The following is an 18,981-nucleotide window of genomic DNA, read 5'->3' on the forward strand; positions in this document are numbered from 1 at the left end:
CTGAATTAGTATGTCTGACTGTTTTAAAACAGCAGTTATTTTGCGTATCCAGTGAAGTTATCTGATATGAATTTTTCTTTTATTCTAGGATAAAATTCAGAATTTACCAGTAGTTTGAAAGATGAATATGATTCTACATATTAGGAAGAAACACAAAGCACTCAAAAAACTAGAGTTCATTACTGTATTCAAGTATAATTTTCTACAGCTTTTAAATAATTAAAATCCTTATAAGCAGATTTTAACATATTATTGTATTAACAAATATAATCATATTTGACTAAACATACACCAAACAAGTAGAGCACTAATGAAAAAACCTTTTCATTCTAGTGGGAAAAATATTTTGATTATGAAATTTCCTCCAATATCCATAAGGAAAATAAAATTCTTCATGGAAATGGTTCAATGTTTATTTACTAGGTATGTGTACATTACCAGAGAATAATTTTATTCTTGGTTAAATTTTAGCAGGGCTGAAAGGATAATTGTTAATCTTCATAGGACTAAAATTTTGGAGAAAGAAAGAACACTGTCAATGTTTGAGTGAAGTAATAGATGGAAAAAAGATAAAATGTAAAGAGTAGGTTCAGAAAAGCAATCAGAACTAATTACATTATAAACTTCAATAATCAATATATATATTCAGCACTCTCTTTTGATAACATATTTTCAAAATGACTGTTCAATCAGTAAAAAATCAATAATCTTTAAGTTTAAATATTCTTATGTTTTATTGCTCACAAAATTTTCAAAGGAGTTCCTAGAGAAACTTGTGGGAGGGTAGAGATTACATGCAATCTGGAAGACTGATTTTTTATTTTAAAATATTTTATTATATGTATCAAACATCATTAAAGTACCCAGACTTAACCAGCCTTGAAATTTTTTCTGTACATAAAAGATAATCTTCCTGAGAATGTGGGCTCATATAAAAGAGAATATGTACATTTCCTAGTAAATAGGACTGCAAAAAATTAATGAATTCAGGAAGTAGAAAGTGATATTATAGCCAAGTACATGCTGTTAAGAGTGGCACTGATTCATAAGCAAGGAAAATTAAAACATGAACCCCACAAAATTCTGCAAAATGTTTGTGCCATGTACACCTTTCTAATGTGGAACATTGGAAACACATTTAATATGTTAAACTAAATACAGTTACTACAAGCAGCTATCTTATAGTTCTAATTAAAATACAAATAATTATGGTAATTATATTTTATAAGCTTAAACTTAAAGTGAACTAAATTAAATCTTACCTTCCAAAGCAAACCAATCATCTTCCCTGTCTACTATCTGTTACTAATCATCTTCCCTGTCTACTATCTATTTTCACATTGGCAAGATATCACCAGCCATTAGCTCTGTACCTTTAAAAATCCGTCACTAATAACATTCTTCAATTTAAAATTCTTCTATTCCTTAAAATAAACTGTTCTATCAGACTTTACAACATCTACCATAAATCATTAGAAAAAAAGAAACTGTCTACCTATAAATTAGTTCCTAGCCCTAACTCTTTTGAAAAAAGTAACACCAACAATAAAGTTTTAAATTACATGTAGTAATGAAAACCAAATACTTACAAAGAAGGATCTTGTACGAGATCTTTGAGATTTATCCCACTGCGATCTTCTGCAAGATTCCTGAAGCAGCTATCACTCACTAAACAGGAATGGGGGAAAGAAAAGAAAAATAAGTTTTGTTTACATTTCACATAAGCTATTGCTGACCAAAAGGAATTTTGAGAAGAAAATTCAGTATTTTCCCTAAACACCAATATTGATTGATTTTAGGCCTCATCAATTTAGCAACATGTTAATATTTAAGGATAAAATCAATATTTCAGTAATATACACTAACTTAAGCATACTAATTTTATAGAAATATAATATATAAAATAATAAACATGCTGGTCTAAATTTTATTCTAGAGGATCAATGACATCCTTTTCTCCCTTTCAGCTAAAGAACTAACTCTGGGGACCGGCGCCGCAGTTCACTAGGTTAATCCTCTGCCTGCGGCGCCAGCACCCCGGGTTCTAGTCCCAGTTGGGACGCCGGATTGTGTCCTGGTTGCTCCTCTTCCAGTCCAGCTCTCTGCTGTGGCCCGGGAGTGCAGTGGAGGATGGCCCAAGTGCTTGGGCCCCTGAACCCACATGGGAGACCAGGGGGAAGCACCTGGCTCCTGGCTTCAGATCGGTGCAACACACCGGCCGTAGCAGCCACTTGGGGGATGAACCAACGGAAAAAGGAAGACCTTTCTCTCTGTCTCTCTCTCTCACTAACTCTGCCTGTCAAAAAAAATAAATAAATAAAAAAGAACTAACTGTTTTTATTTGTTATATATTAGATTGTTTTCAAAGATTTTACTTAAAGAACTTTTACCAAACAGATTTAATGCAAGCTGAAACACATACACAAATTTCCAAACTACAGTAGTTCTACCCTCCATTACTTTGTAAATGACAATCATAGTTTGTCTAGCATCATCAAGAATCACTTATACTTAGAAATATTTGTAAAACAGACTATTTAGCAGAGTTCTTGCCTAATAATAAATAATTTTTTCTGTATATATTCATTTTTCTAATCTAGAATCTAGGCAATAATTGATATTCATTAATGTGCTAATAAGCACTATGTGCTCAAATTCTCACCTACAATAAGTATAACGTAGTACTATATAGAATCAATATGACCTTTGATGAAACATTTATTCATTTATTTTACTATTTACTTCATTTATTTGAGAGGCAGAGAGAGAGAGAGGCAGATAAACAGAGCTGTGATCCGCTAGTTCACCCACCAAATGACCAGAACACCTGGGGCTGGACAAGTCTCAATTCTGGAGCCAGGAATGTAACTCAGATCTCCCATATGGACATTAGGAACCTAATAGCTGGAGCGTTACTGCTGATTCCTAGTCTGCATTAGTAGAAGTCTGATTTAAGAGTGGACCCTGACCGGCGCCGCGGTTCAATAGGCTAATCCTCCGCCTTGCGGCGCTGGCACACTGGGTTCTAGTAGTCCCGGTCGGGGCGCCGGATTCTGTCCTGGTTGCACCTCTTCCAGGCCAGCACTCTGCTGTGGCCAGGGAGTGCAGTGGAGGATGGCCCAAGTGCTTGGGCCCTGCACCCACATGGGAGACCAGGAGAAGCACCTGGCTCCTGCCATCAGATTAGCGCGGTGCGCCGGCCGCAGCGGTCACTGGAGGGTGAACCAACGGCAAAGGAAGACCTTTCTCTCTGTCTCTCTCTCTCACTGTCCACTCTGCCTGTCAAAAAAATAAAAGAAGAAGAAGGAAGACCTTTCTCTCTGTCTCTCTCTCTCACTGTCCACTCTGCCTGTCAAAATAAATAAATAAATAAATAAATAAATACACTGTGATCACAGTGTTAAAATCAAATCCTCTCACTGCTTATAGCATTCACTATCTACAAAGAAGGGAAGCTATCTGAATTCTAACACACCATATTAATTGTTTCCAATTTTATATAAATCTCAAAGAATAATGAGAAAGTATCTAGTATGGGTTAGATTTAATAAAGTGTAAAATATGAGGGGCTTCAAAATGTAATGAAAAGTGAAATAAAGGTAAGTTTTATTTTGGTAAAAGAAATTAGGAATTCATGTATAGTTTTTTCATAACACACATTTTCAATGACATGTCTTAGGACCACTGTTGTGACTACAGTCTAGCTCAATGCTTCTCTATATCTTAATAATTGTAATTGTTCTCACATTATGTTTCCTGGTGAAATAAAACTTTAATCATTTTCTTAAGAAAAAGACTTAATTCCCAGAATCTATTATTGGTTTTTGTTTGTTATAACATAAGATGGAAAGATATGACAATTTGGAAAGATAATTAACTTACAATTTTAAAACATGGGTTAAATTAACATGAAAATTGTGTACTTTATCCTAAGAGGAAAACTTATTTGCTTCAATCTTAGGGCAAAAAGATATCATTTGAAAGATATAAGCATGGCCATGCATAACCTACTATTTATTTATAAGTCAAATGATACACTATCTGCTAAATGCCAAAAATATACAAATATCCAAAACTGAAGAACCTAGCTAGATAAAATGGAAATATTCTCTGAAAACTACATATATTGGAGGCTGCAGCATCAAAATAATTAAGGCAAATACTTATAAACATAGTTAACTATATGTTACAGGTATCCATACAAGAGATTTCTATATACTATCCTAAGAGAACAGGTTTGAAAATTCAAATTGCAAAATAATTATAAAAAGATCTCTGAATGAAAAAGCTAAATTCAAGATTCCATTCCAGAAAAGAGAAAATATAAGATAAACTTAGAAAGTAAGCAAGTGCAAAAAGAATTAATAGACATGTCAAGAGAACAAAGACAACAGCAACACAGATAGGACTACCATAAACCATATCTGAAACTATGTAAGCACTGAAGTAAGTGATATAGCATGTTTTAAATTACCAAATAAAATAATCTACTAGTTCATGTTAATATGTTAATCAATCAAAACTTCAGCAAAGTATGTCTGCATAAAATATGTACTAACCATGAAGGGAAAAAACTGTGAAATTATAATGCAGAAATATAGCACATACTATAGATACATAACATGCAGCTGAATTAAACACTACTAGTAATAAGACAAATCCAATAAAATAAGCCACCTGATGAGATACAATAGGAAGAATACAGCATCACTTTTGTATGGAGAAAATGTATAACTTAGCATAAGATCAAGCAAGTCATTTAGAGGTATTTACTCAAAAGAAATGAAAAAATATACATATACAAAAATATTTGTACAAGAATATTTGTACAAAAAAATCAACTAATAGATTTTTGAAATTGTAAAACATCCTTCCAATGAAATATTATTCAGCAATAGAAAAGTTTTTATGAATACCATAACATAAACTCAAAAACAAAATGAAAGTCAAACACAAAAGAGTATATACTGTAAGATACCAGGTATATACAGCACAAAATTGGTAAAACTGATTTACTGGGACGAGGGAAAAAGAAATCTTGCCTGTCAGCTGACTTTTTGTTGATGCCTTGAAAAAATACTATTTTCAGAAATTAGAAAGAGAATGCATTTAAAGAAAAATAAAAAGTATAAGGGACTTTAGTATGTAAAAAAGGAAACAGTCTAAAGAATAAAATGCATTGAAAGCAAATAGCCTAAAGAATGCACTGTAAGTAGTAAAAGTAAAATTTGCTTTAAGATTTATTTTTTTATTTGAAAGGCAGAGTTACAGAGAGGCAGAGGCAGAGAGAGAGGTCCTCCATCCGCTGGCTCACTCCCCAAATGGCCACAATGGCTGGAGCTGAGTTGGTTCAAAGCCAGGAGCCAGTAGCTTCCTCAGGTCTCCCACATGAGTGTAAGGGCCCAAACACTTGGACCATCTTCTACTGCTTTCCCAGGTGCATTAGCAGGGAACCAGATCAGGTAGGAGCAGCCAGGACTCAAAGTATAATAAAATATAAATAAATTCAAACTCTAAAGAAGGAACTAGCCTAATCAGGAACAACAAGAAAAAAGGTAACAAGAGCCAAAACAGCAATGAGAGATCAAATTTAATATTAGCAGAAAACAGTAATATAAGATCTATACAAATCAGTATACAACTATACCGGGAACAGGACTAGACCAATGTACACTCAAATGAAATGGTAGAAAGGCCCTGATCTGAGTGAGAGCATAGAAGTGGAATGGTGATAGCGTTGAATGAGTAGACCAAACTGGATGGAATGGATGGTTCTACTAGGTGAAATAAAATAAAGACAAATCAATTTTTTCTCATTTCTTAGCAGATACAGATAATTATGAGCTTTTGAACTTGGGTATTTACAGGGCAATACTTATTTGCTAAGATTTAGGCACCACAGCAAGCACATTATTTCGTTTAATCTAATCCTTTTCCCAATTTTGTGAGACACTGACATCCCCTTTTTTATAGACAAGAAAATGAAGCTTGGAGCAGGTAACTAATTACCCAAATATCTCAGACACAGCCAGTATAGATTGTTTTAATTTTTTAAAAATTATCTTATCAACTAAGAGAATACTATTATCAATGATATAAACATAAAATTAGGTAGAGTATCTAGACTGGAAACTAGGTAGCAGAAGGAAAGGATAATAGAATTCAGACAACATGAACCTGAACTTACAGCAAGATTTAAAAAGAAAAAAAAAAAAAAAAAAGAATGCTTAGAAGATGATGAAAGAAAACTGTGCAGGCTTAGAAATTGTTCAGGCTGGGGCCGGCGCTGAGGTAAGGCCGCCAGCTGCAATACAGGCATACCATAGGGGCGATGGTTTGAGTCTCAGCTGTCCCACTTCTAATCCAATTCCCAATGTGTCTGGGAAACCAGCAGAAGATGGCCCAAATACTTGGCCTCCTACACCCACGTGGGAAAACCGAAAAAAGCTCCTGTCTCCTGGCTTCAGACTGGCCCAGTCCCGGTCACTGCAGCCTTTTACGGAGTGAACCAGCAGATGAAAGATCGATCTCTCTCCCTCTTTTTCTCTCAATCTCTCTCCCTCTTTCCCTCCCTCCCTTTCTCTCTTTTAACTTTACCTTACAAATAAATAAATAAATCTTAAAAAAAAAAGAAATTGCTCAGTCCTGGAACCAGATCATTAGCATACATGATAAAGAACATTAAAGTGAGAAATTTATCGAATAAACAATATAAGAATAAAAACCAACATTAATTTATAACATAATTAGTTCATCTAAAACTAAAACGTATTAAAACTGTCACAATATAAGACTTAAATACAACAAGGAGTCTTCCTAAAGACAATTATCTAGTAGTTGCCATCATATCTATCTATTCAAAATAAAGATGCTATACTGTTTTAGTTACACATACCAAAAAGCTTTTTAGGACTCATATAAACTTGCCTCAAAAAGTAATACTGGGCTGAGTTTTTCTCATAGCAATGAAAACACTGACTGGGACACCCATATCCATATCAGAGTGGCTGGTTCAAATCTCTACTCCTCCACTTTTAAGTAAGCTTCATGCTCATATGCACCCTTGGGAGGTGTTGGCTCAACTACTTGAGTCCCTGACATCCACAAGGGAGACTCAGATTTAAGTCCTGGCTTTGGCCTGGTCCAACTCTGGCTACTGCCAGCATTTGGGGAGTGAATCAGCAGATGGAAGAACTGTCTATCTCTGTCTCTCTTCCTTTTAAATAAATAAAAAGTTCCAAAAATAAAATAGTAATTCTTACAAAGAAAGACCTACTGAGAAAAAAACCAAAATTACATAAAATCATCCAATGATAAAAATACTGGAAATTTATATTTACTTTATAAGGGCGTTAGGGATATAAAAATACTTCTTGAGCTAAAATGAAAATTGCTAAAAAGGACTGTTCTTAAAGATGAAGTTTCATTTTCCTGATAATACTGAACAAGAGGAGATAACACAGGCTATGCACTCTCTTTAAATATATGGAAAAGTTAACATTAAATTGGTGAAAAATAAAATTACTTCACAGTGAAAGGCTATGAACAAATTAATATAGGAATATCCATAGACTGTGTAATTAACTAAAATGACAAGAAAATCTGCTCACATGATGGCTTTTCAAAACTTCATGGAAAATACACCTTATTGTCTAACACTATTTAATAAAATTTTTGAAGTACACCCTTACAAATTAGGGAAGGGTACTAATCGTCCAATCACTAGTATAATCTCACTGAACCGGCTCTTCTTTATTTCTTCCAATTTCTCTAACATTTATTTCCATCTTGTTTATAGTTTTATATTCCAAAGCACTAAGGAAATGTGAGCAGATTCTTTCTATCCCAAGATGGGATCCAATTAGGTATATACTTCTCAACATAATTATCTTTCTTTTACTGAATTCCCTCATTATAATCTCTTTTAAATCCAAGGAGCCAGTGAAAAGTATAGAAAGGAGCAGCATGAGCCACATAAACTAAGTCTGTAAAGAATATCTTTCAGCATTTTGTCTTGTCCATTTCCTCTCTTCCCCATTCCTTATATCCTCATATTCTACTCTGTCCAGTGAGTTCCACCAGAACCAACCAAACTCTAGAAGTAATCCAGGCTCTCCTCTTATTCTTCATTAATATTTAACCATCGCTTGTTAAATTTAATAAACTGGGTTAGTTACAATAATCTGCTAATGTTGCAGCTAACATGTAGGTAAAAGTCAATCTAGTGAAATCTTACTTAATCCTTTTAGGAATAAATTAAGTGAATCACAGAGAAAAGCAGAGAAAATGACTTTTAATTATCTTAGAATTCTAGATCTAGAAAGGATATAATAGAATATAATTATTCTATAAAGACAACATAATTGAGAAGTGGGATTTTTGATAAGGTGCCATTTTCTTCATACATAGTTAATCACTGTTAGTAACTGAATTTTGTATTATGTGGGTCCCTGACTGGTTATTCCTTCACTGTATTATCCTCCTATTATCACCTAGACACCAGGTTCCAATCTTCACCAACAGCTAACAACAAAAACATTAAATTTTCTACTGCTCAGCACAAAATAAACCTAATCCAAAGAGATTTATATAAAAGTGAGTAGAGGGGAGATTCTATAATAAAAGTACAAATTAATGGGAAAATAACCTAAGTAATTAGAAACACATCATCACTAATTTAAATAGGAGATAAAAAGGATCAAAGGGTTAATTCTTCCATTAAAATTATTTTTGACATCTAAAAATGCAAAATAACACATCATACAATTTACATATGTAAGATTGCAATATCTTAAGCCTAATGATACTAAATCTTATTAGTGAAACCCTCATACACTGCTGAGAACATAATTGGACCACACTGGAAAATAATCCAGACACATTTTGTAACATTAAAAAACGTTTATATGCCAGAAATTCTATACCTGGATATCTGCACCAGGAAAAATTTCACATACACATGATTCCCTGAAGCATTTTTTTTTTGCAATAGTGAAAATTCTGAAATAACAAAAGAATAAATTGTGATATATGTGCATTTATGCAATATACTACTTCTCAGAAGTTAAAATGAAGTAAAAAGCTAGATCTATCATATGAATATACCTCAGAAACAATGTTGAGGAGGGAAAAAGTATGTTTCAGCATACATATAAAATATGCAAGACAATATTTTCTGGATATCAGAAAAAATATAAATGTAAAAGCAAGCATGGGCATGAAAACACCAAATTCAGAATTAGGGATACTTCTGGAAAGCAAGTGAAGGAAAATGATACCGATGAATAATTCAAAGACTATCATTTTATCTGTAATCCTTTATTTCTTAAGTTCAGTAGTGATTACCCAAACTTAAGACTATCATTTTATCTGTAATCCTTTATTTCTTAAGTTCAGTAGTGATTACCCAAACTTACTAGATTCAGAGCACTTAAGATTTGTTGCTAACTATCCTCTATTCCTCTGACCAAGAATATTTTATGTAAAAAATCTTCAGAAGACTATACTAATTCTAGCACTGAAATGAAGGTATTCCTAATAAAGCAAATTCTTAGTAGTCAGAAATTAAAGTCCAAATTATAACTATACTCTTTCATATCTGATGGGATTATAAAATTCTATACTTGCAGTCTGTTATTGATCTTCCACAAGAATTTTATCTCCAATACACTTGCATGCAATCCAATTACAAGCACAACAAGTTGAATTGTTTATTATTCAATTCATACTCATATGTTAGCCTCTTTCACTATAAAGACAGGCTGAAAAAGCTTGTGGTATGTTTTAATGAATGGAAAATATACTGGGGGCCAGCGCCAAGGCTCACTTGGTTAATCATCCACCTGTGGCGCTGGCATCCCATACGGGCACCGGGTTCTAGTCCAGGTTGCTCCTCTTCCAGTCTAGCCCTCTGCTGTGGCCCAGGAGGGCAGTGGAGGATGGCCCAAGTGCTTGGGCCCCTGCACCTGCATGGGAGACCAGGAAGAAGCACCTGGCTCCTGGCTTTGAATCGGTGCAGCACCAGCTGTGGCGGCCATTTGGGGAGTGAACCAACGGAAGGAAAACCTTTCTCTCTCTCCCTCACTGTATAACTCTACCTGTCAAATTAAAAAAAAAAAAAAAAGAAAGAAAGAAAGAAAGAAAATATATTATATCTGTCTTTATTAACTACCTGTAAGACCCAGCTAAGAAGATAATAAAAATTATTATGTAAATCTAACAACTCAGAATAACTAGAAGTATGGCATTCAATTTTTTTTTTTTTTTTTTGACAGGCAGAGTGGACAGTGAGAGAGAGAGTCAGACAGAGAGAAAGGTCTTCCTTTGCCATTGGTTCATCCTCCAATGGCCGCTGCGGTCGGCACGCTGCGGCAGGCGCACCATGCTGATCCGAAGCCAGGAGCCAGGTGCTTATCCTGATCTCCCATGGGGTGCAGGGCCCAAGCACTTGGGCCATCCTCCTCTGCACTCCCGGGCCACAGCAGAGAGCTGGCCTGGAAGAGGAGCAACCAGGACAGAATCCGGCACCCCAACTGGGACTAGAACCCAGGGTGCTGGCACCACAGGTGGAGGATTAGCCTAGTGAGCTGCGGCGCAAGCCTATGGCATTCAATTTAATACATTATATCTTGCTGCTTTTATTTAAAAGAATCATATCCTAAATATATTAAGTTACCTGCTAACATTCATCTTAATAAAATCCTACTCAGATACATATATTACTATTAGCATTCCTGTTAAATCATTATCCTACAGTGAATATTTCTTATCAGAATGAGAATAAGTATTTTTCATGAAACAAAACCAATTACTTAAATGCATGTAATTCTCTGAGAATAAAGTTTCTTACAGCTCAAATAAAACTTAGAAGAAACTAATTATGAATATAGAAGAAACAGAATAACTTATATGCATTTACATATATTTTGGGCTAAATTTAATTTTCAGTCCTTGCCAATGAAGATGCTAAATAGATTCTGGTACTCTATTATTATCTACGCATAGTAGATGGCACAGGAGATGCACCTTATGAAAAACAGGGGTATTAATTGAAGGTTAGCAGACTACATGTTGAAAAACAGCCTAATCCTATTTGAAAGTTAGCAAACTAAATGTTGAAAATCATAGCTTATTCTACCACACAACCAAAAGAATACTCATAGCAGCAGACAAATCATATAGACAAATGATTAAAGGATTTTCTCAAGAACAAAATGGCTCAAGGGAAAATACAGTAGGATAGTGGCATTCATGACTTCCTCAATAAAACTGCTAGATAAACTATCTAATAACCCTATAATGAAGTCTACTACATTATAAAGCTTATCATATCACATAAAAAGTATGCCTCCCTATTAAATATAAATGTATATACAGGAATCACACAATATGTGAAGAAACTTCCATATGAACAACAAAGATGAATCTAAACAAATTAACAAACAAAAAAGAAATAAAGGCAATGGAAGAAACAAAAGACTAAAAATGAACTATGATGTCATTAAAGAAAGATCAAGATGTAGGCTGGGAACAAGAATAACAAATTATTAAAAATGGGCATTCAAAAAATAAGAATTCTTGGAATCTAAAAATGTGAGATGCAAAATGCATTAAAAGGTTTGAAGACACATGCAAGAAAAACAAATTACCAGGAACTACAATGAAAGAATGAAAATTACAGACAATAGGATAGAAAAGCTAAGAAAATCAAAAAATGAATTGAGAAGTCTAACATCCAACCAGAAGTTCCAAGAAAAGTACAAAAAAACAGGAGGGCCAGATCAAGGAAATAACAAGAAAATTTCCTACGATTTAAAAAATACATTTCCAGATTAAATAGAACTAACAGAGTGAACTAAGGAACTCAGTACCTAGCAGAGCAAATTATTTTAAACCCTTACCACAAAACATCCTCAAGAAATTTCAGGGGGCCAGTATTGTAACACGGTGGGTAAAGCCATCGCCTGCAGCATGGGCATCCCATATGAAAGCTGGTTTGAGTCCCAACTGCTCCACTTATAATCCAGCTTCCTGCTAATGGCCTAGGAAAAACAGCAGAAAATGGCCCAAGTGTTTGAGTCTCCCGCCACCCATGTAGGAGATCCGAATGAAGCTCCTGGCTCATGGCTTTGGTCTGGCCCAGCTCCGGCCACTGTGGCCAAGAAGATAATCCCTCTTTCTCTTTCTCTCTCTCTAAATCTAACTTTCAAAATAAATAAATAATTTTTTAAAAAAGAAATTTCAGAATAAATAAAAAGAAAAGAAAGAAAGGAAAAAGATTCTAGGGAGTGAGAATTTAGCCTAGTATCTAAGATGCCTATATCCCATATTGGAGTACCTGGGTTCAACTTTCTGCCAATGCAGACTTGAGGGGTAGTTGGTGACAGCTCAAGTTACTGGGTTTCTGTCACCCACATAGCAGATTTTGAATGCATTCCCAGTTTCCAGCTTTGGCCTTGGCCCAGCCCTGACTGTTATATGCCTTTGAAGAGTGAACCAGTAGACGGATGGGAGCTCTCTCTGTAAGTAAGTCTGTCTATCTCTTATGCCTTTCAAATAACTACTAAAAAAATGTTTAGAGTCCAGAGAATGAAAATGACTAAAGTACTGAATATTCACTTACATAAAAGATTAAGAATCAAAATGCCATTGGAGGCTTATGGTTTCAGCTCTGACATGTTAAAAGCTTCAAAACTGTTCCTCTAATCCTTACAATAAGAAAACACTTGACAAACTAAAAGTCAATGATTTTTCTTGGACCTATCCAAGGACACAGGGCAAACTGTCAACCCTAAATCTGGAAAGTCTAGTACACAGAGAGAGACACAGAACCCCAGATTTGCTTACTTGGAAATCTTAAGTATGTTACAGAATGCTTAGCAATTCTGATGAGCTTGAGGTGAAATGTAAGGAGCAATAGAATAAAAAGCTCTATGGGCTTTAGTCAAAAGGAGTCCTTACACATCTGCAGTGTTTTCATCTAGGAGAGCCTCCAGGTTCTCACAGGGAAAATTTAAGGAAGCTCCAATGTGGCCTTAGTAGCATTACAACAGTAATGTGGGGTTTTAATACCCCACTTTCAGCAATGGACAGATCAACCAGACAGAAAATCAGCAAGGAAACAGCAGAGTTAACCAACACTATAGACCAAATGGAACTAAAAGATATCTACAGAACTTTCCCTCCTACAGTTGCAGAATACACATTCTTCTCAGCAGTGCGTGGAACTTCCTCTAGGACTGCTCATATACTAGGCCATAAAGCAAGTCTCAGCAAATTAAAAAAAAAAAAAATAGAAATCAAACCATATATCTTCTCAGACCACAATGGATTGAAACTAGAAATAAGCAACTTAGGAATCTCTAAAACACATGCAAACACATGGAGACTGAACAACATGCTCCTGAATGTATGTGGGTCACACAAGAAATCAAAAGAGAAATCAAAAAATTTCTGGAAACGAATATAAAGATAATTAAAAATGAATCTTGATGAAAAATGGGATAGGAGAAGGAGTAGGAGATGGGATGGTTGCAGGCGGGAGGGAGGTTACGGGGAGAAAAGCCACTATAATACAAAAGTTGTACTTTTGAAATTTATATTTATTAAATAAAAGTTTAAAAAAAGAGAGAATAAGCAGTGTGACACTGTTGTTGTTTACTATAACTCAGAGCTAATATTTTCATTTCTTTAAGTGTGTCAATTATTTGTATAATTAAAACTCAAGGCCGGCGCCGCGGCTCAATAAGCTAATCCTCCGCCTAGTGGCGCCGGCACACCGGGTTCTAGTCCCAGTTGCCCCTCTTCCAGGCCAGCTCTCTGCTGTGGCCCGGGAGTGCAGTGGAGGATGGCCTAAGTGCTTGGGCCCTGCACCCCATGGGAGACCAGGATAAGCACCTGGCTCCTGCCTTCAGATCAGCGCGGTGTGCCGGCTGCAGTGTGCCTGCCGCAGCGGCCATTGGAGGGTGAACCAACGGCAAAAGGAAGATCTTTCTCTCTATCTCTCTCACTGTCCACTCTGCCTGTCAAAACAAACAAACAAACAAACAAAAAAAAAAACCTCAATACACTGCGTAAATCGTGTTAAAAAAAAAAAGAGAGAGACCATGAGAGCATTTCAAGCATGGAAAGTCAAGACAATGTAGCAAAAAAAAAAAAAAAAAAGACATGAAGGATCTCTGTGAAAGACCCCAGTGGAAAGAAGTGGCCATCAAAGAAGGAGGTACTTTTCTCTGAAGGGAGGAGAGAACTTCCACTTTGCTTATGGCTTTGTCTAATACTGACAGACTTTTGTGGATTCAAAATGCTTCCATAGCCTCAGCAGCTCATGTTAAGAGCCTCGGGTAATCACTGACATCATTAACAACAAATTAAATTAACAACAGGAGTCACTGTGCACTTACTTCTCATGCAGGACTTCTGTCCTCAATGAGTGGTATTATGAGAATTAACTGTAAAACTTGTTCTCAGTTTGTGTGTGTGCATGTGTGTGTGCGAACTGTTGAAATCTTTACTTAGTATAGAGTTGGTCCTCTATGTATAAAGTTAATTGAAAACGAATCTTAATGGAGAATAGGACTGGGAATGGGAAAGAGAGGAGGAGCCGGGGTGGGAGTTGGGGTGGGAGGGCACGTATGGTGGAAAGAATATATTGCTAATGTTGTACTTATGAAATTTGTACTCATTAAATGAAAGGTTTCTTTGGGAAGAAAACCTTAAAAAAAAAACCTACAGAATGGAAAAAATATTCACAAAGTTTATAATTTCTAAAATTCTATATAAGAAACTCAACAGCAAGAAAACAAACAACCTGATTAACGAATGAGCTGAATAGACATTTCTCAAAATGGGACACATGGTCAACAAACTTAGGAAAACCAATGCTCAGCAACACTAAACATCAGAAAAGTACAAGTCAATTCAAAATCACTATAAGATATTGCCCCAATCCATTTAGATTGGTTATTATCAAAAAGATAAAGATAGCAAGTGTTGATTAGGATGTATAGAAAAAGGAACCTTTATACACTGTTAACATTAACGTAAATTAGTACTGCCATTATGGGAAACAGTATACAAGTTCCTCAGAAAAATAAAAATAAAACCATCATATGATCCAGTAATCCCACTACTGGGTACATACCACAGAAAACGAAATCAGTAATTCAAAAAGATATCTGCACTCCCATGCTTACTATAGGTTATTCACAACAGCGCAAATATGGAATTGACTTGCTAATATCAATGGGTGAGCAGATGAAGAAAATATGGTATGTGATTAAGAAGAACAAAGTCCTGTCATTTGTGAAAACATGGGTGATCCTAGAGGACATTATTTTAAGTAAAATAAGACCCAGTAAAACAAGTACTGCATTATCTCTCTCATATGTGGTATCTATTTAAAAAAAAAAAAAAGTTGAACTCATAGAAATAAAGACAGAAGGATGGTTTCAGAGGCTGTGATAGTTGAGAGACAAAGAGTTGGGGTGCTGTTGTCCAAAGCACATATAATCATAATTAGATGGAAAGAATAAGTTTATGTGATCTATTGTATTGCATGGTGACTACTGTTAACAATGTTATGTTGTATACCTGAAAAACTGTTTAAAAAAAGTAAATGTTAAGTGTTCTCACCACAAAAATAGTAATTATGGAAGTTGCTTATTTGTCACTTAGCTACATTTAAACACTTTCACAGTGTATATGTACTTCAACATATTCTGTTGTATACAATAATTGATACAACTATATCAATTCAAGAAAACTTTAGGGGCCAGCACCATGGCATAGCAGGTAAAGCCGCTGCTATGGCACCATCATCCCATATGGGTGTTGGTGTGAGTCCCAGCTACTCCACTTCTGATCCAGCTCCCTGCTAATGGCCTGGGAAAGCAGTAGAAGATGGCCCAAATGCTTGGTCCCCTGCACTCACGTGGGAGACCTGGAAGAAAACTCCTCGTTCCTGGCTTCAGATTGGCCCTGTTCTGGCCATTGCAACTATTTGGGGAATGAATCAATCAGTGGATGGAAGATCTCAATCTCTGTCTGTCTCTTTCTCTCTCTCCCTCCCTTCCTCCCTCTCTCTCCCTGTAACTCTGCCTTTCATAAAATCAAATAAATCTTCAAAAAAAATTTTAAAGCCATTCCATAGACTTCTGCTTCTGCATAATATATTATTTAGTCACAACAGTGTCAAGATCAATAACATGTTAAATGAACAAATAAAAATAATCATTATTTAACAACAACAACAACAAAAACACAGTGCTAGTAGGCAAAGAAACTTAAAAGAATTAAAACCCAGAACATTAAAGAAAAGAAAAGCTAATTTCACCCTTGTTGTTATAGTGACAGCAGAGGGAAATAAAAAAAAAAAAATAGAAGAAGGATGAAACCAGAAAAAAAATTTTAATGACTATTTACAGGCCACATGTGGGTTCCCATAAAAGGTAGAATATCTAGAACTCCCACAACAGTCTTCATTCACTGGTTCTTTTCTTCCTTGGGCAAAGCTGTCACCCAGAAATGCCCCATTGTTCCATTCAACTGGCCTGGACTTCCACTAGGGGAAAGAAAGAAGTAACATGTCCTGGAATGATCAGGGCAAAATCTTAAATTTTCAAAATAGATCTATATAATCTCTTATCTCTCTAGTTGTGCTAACTAGCAAAGAAAAGTCAGGCAGACATGATCTCTTTCTAAGGACAGCCACATTTTTCCAAGAAATGTACACCAGAACAAGTGAGAAACCTGCTTGATCTCATATTTCAGGAGGTCAATACAGGATTCAACAACAGCAAATGAGTGTGGGTGGTATGAAACATGGTCTCAATCAAATACCGTGACCCACTCTCTACTAAGATCCTAGTGACAAAAAGCATATCATTATCAGACTGTAAACAGTTCAAGTCAAAAACATGACACATTAGTTTCAGGAGTCAGGGTAAGGAGCCAGTATTGTGGTACATTGGGTTAAGCTACAGTTGCAATGTCAGCATCTCATATCACAGTGTTAGTTCAAGTTTCAGTTGTTCTACTTCTGATACCCTTTCCTGATAATGCAACTAGGAATGAGAAGAAAATAGCCTAGGTACTTGGGCCCCTGCTATTCATGTAGGAGATAAGGACATAGTTTTGGATCCTGGCTTTGGCCTGGCCCAGACCTGGCTGTTGTGCCTATCTGGGGGGTGAATCAATGGATGACAGATAACTGTCTCATGTGTTCCCTCTCTCTACTTATCAAATTAATTAATTCTTAAAAAAGAGCCATAGTGATAATATGAACACTAGACAGAGTATAATAAGCCAAAAAAAAAAAAAAAAAAAAACCAAAAAAACTATCAATAACAGTTAACACTAGTCCAAGGATGTGGTCGTGGTCCTTTACCATAAAAAAAAATGAGTCAAGTTTTTTCAGGTCTGTAACAACTTTGGTAAGTAGTAATGACTTCTCTTTAGAAACATAAAGTCTTTTTTAGTGTGGTGTGGAAGAGGAGGACAATTCTATGATGATGGATAGGTTGCCACACCAGGTACAATGATGGAACCAAGTGGCCGTGGTAGTGATCTAGGATGTACAGGTTTGATAAGCAGCTTGATTCCAGTCAATCTCATCAGAAACAACTCCATGCACTAGGCATTAAAATTTATGACTCAGACCTTCCAGCAGACAGTTATTGTTTGTTTCCTCAGCTTGTACCCCCACAGAGAGGTGTGTGCCTGTAATCTGATATTCTTATTCAAGTGAGGCCATGAGAAACAGCCCAACATTCAGGAAAAATACAACATAGTTAATCCTTAGGAGTACTGTCAAAGGCAGGAGTTGGAAAACTTTATTCTGAAAAGGGTAGATAGTAAATATTTTAGGCTTTGCAAGTCCCATAGTCTCTGGTACATACTCCCTTCATACCCTGACAGTTTGAAAAAAAAAAAAGTAAAAATCATTCCAAACTCAAGAATAGCACAAAAATAGGCTGCAACCAGATTTAGCACACAGGACGAAATTTGCCAATCCCTAAGGCAAAGAAAATGGCTTTCAATTCAGCCTTCCAGAGTTGTCCTTGAAGCTGGAGGGTGGCTGCCACCCAGTGGACACCATCAGCTTTTCACTTAGCTAAACCATAAGCGAACCAGTCCAGACATTTAAAGTAAATTCTATGTAGTATATAGGAATCCCTCAAGGGCTTTACCCACAAGGTTAATTTAAAACAATCTGCCACTGAAAATCTTATTCAGCTCTCTTAGTTGGAGTCAGGTACTTCTTTCCATACTGAAAAACCACCAGTGTCTAATAGGCATATGTTAGGAATGACAGTTAACAGCCACAAATGACTATGATAATCCTAGGCTGGAAACGTGGGGAGTACAGAGTAGACTAAAAGGAAAAGGATAGTGGGAACATCAAAAGAAGTGTGTAACTTTTTTCTACCCTTTGGATGCTTGTTCCAGGGTTGGTGCCTAAATTCCAGAGTTGCTTCCTCCTTTGTGTAGCTTCTTGTATTTAAAAAGCATTCCAACTCAAGGGGCCTATGTACCACTAAAGCTCTTACCTCCAACTTCAGCATTTCTGGCAATCCCTGTACCAAACTTTCTACCCTCACATAGGATCAGGAATGGTATTGACTTAGGCACCTATATTCAACAGATTCTAAAATTTGAGTCCCTCCTCTCCTTCAAAGTCCGTGAGGATACTTGTTTTTTTCCTGGAAGCAAGCTGAAGTTGGAGGATACATGAAAAGACACAAAGTGGTACACACCAATTAAGTGCGGCTTTCCATTTACATTCAGTTTTGAGCAGCCAGTCACATGTTTCAACCAAACTAACTTCTAATGTTGTTGGCTCATCCAAAGGTATATATTCTTACTGTTGACACCATTTATTTTGTCTTCAGGGATGCTTTAACTGAGTAGTCACAGTAGTACTGAACTTATAAGGGCCATAGGGCTTGCAACCATATTGTCAGAATAACTTCTCCTTTTTTC

The 18,981-nt window shown here is 35.9% G+C and overlaps 1 protein-coding gene across 2 annotated transcripts in view; it reads right to left on the bottom strand.

Annotated features, from left to right (window-relative positions):
- The window catches only part of GPHN (gephyrin), a 539,761-nt gene that overhangs the window by 419,571 nt on the left and 101,209 nt on the right, over nt 1-18,981 (bottom strand). For both annotated transcript variants that reach the window (XM_062181321.1, XM_062181322.1), the window contains exon 2: nt 1,590-1,668. In XM_062181321.1, the coding sequence (XP_062037305.1) occupies nt 1,590-1,668 (79 nt within the window). The remainder of the gene's footprint in view (nt 1-1,589; nt 1,669-18,981) is intronic.

The sequence above is a fragment of the Lepus europaeus genome, chromosome 22 (assembly GCF_033115175.1).
Source record: "Lepus europaeus isolate LE1 chromosome 22, mLepTim1.pri, whole genome shotgun sequence".
Classification (NCBI taxonomy): Eukaryota; Metazoa; Chordata; class Mammalia; order Lagomorpha; family Leporidae; genus Lepus; species Lepus europaeus.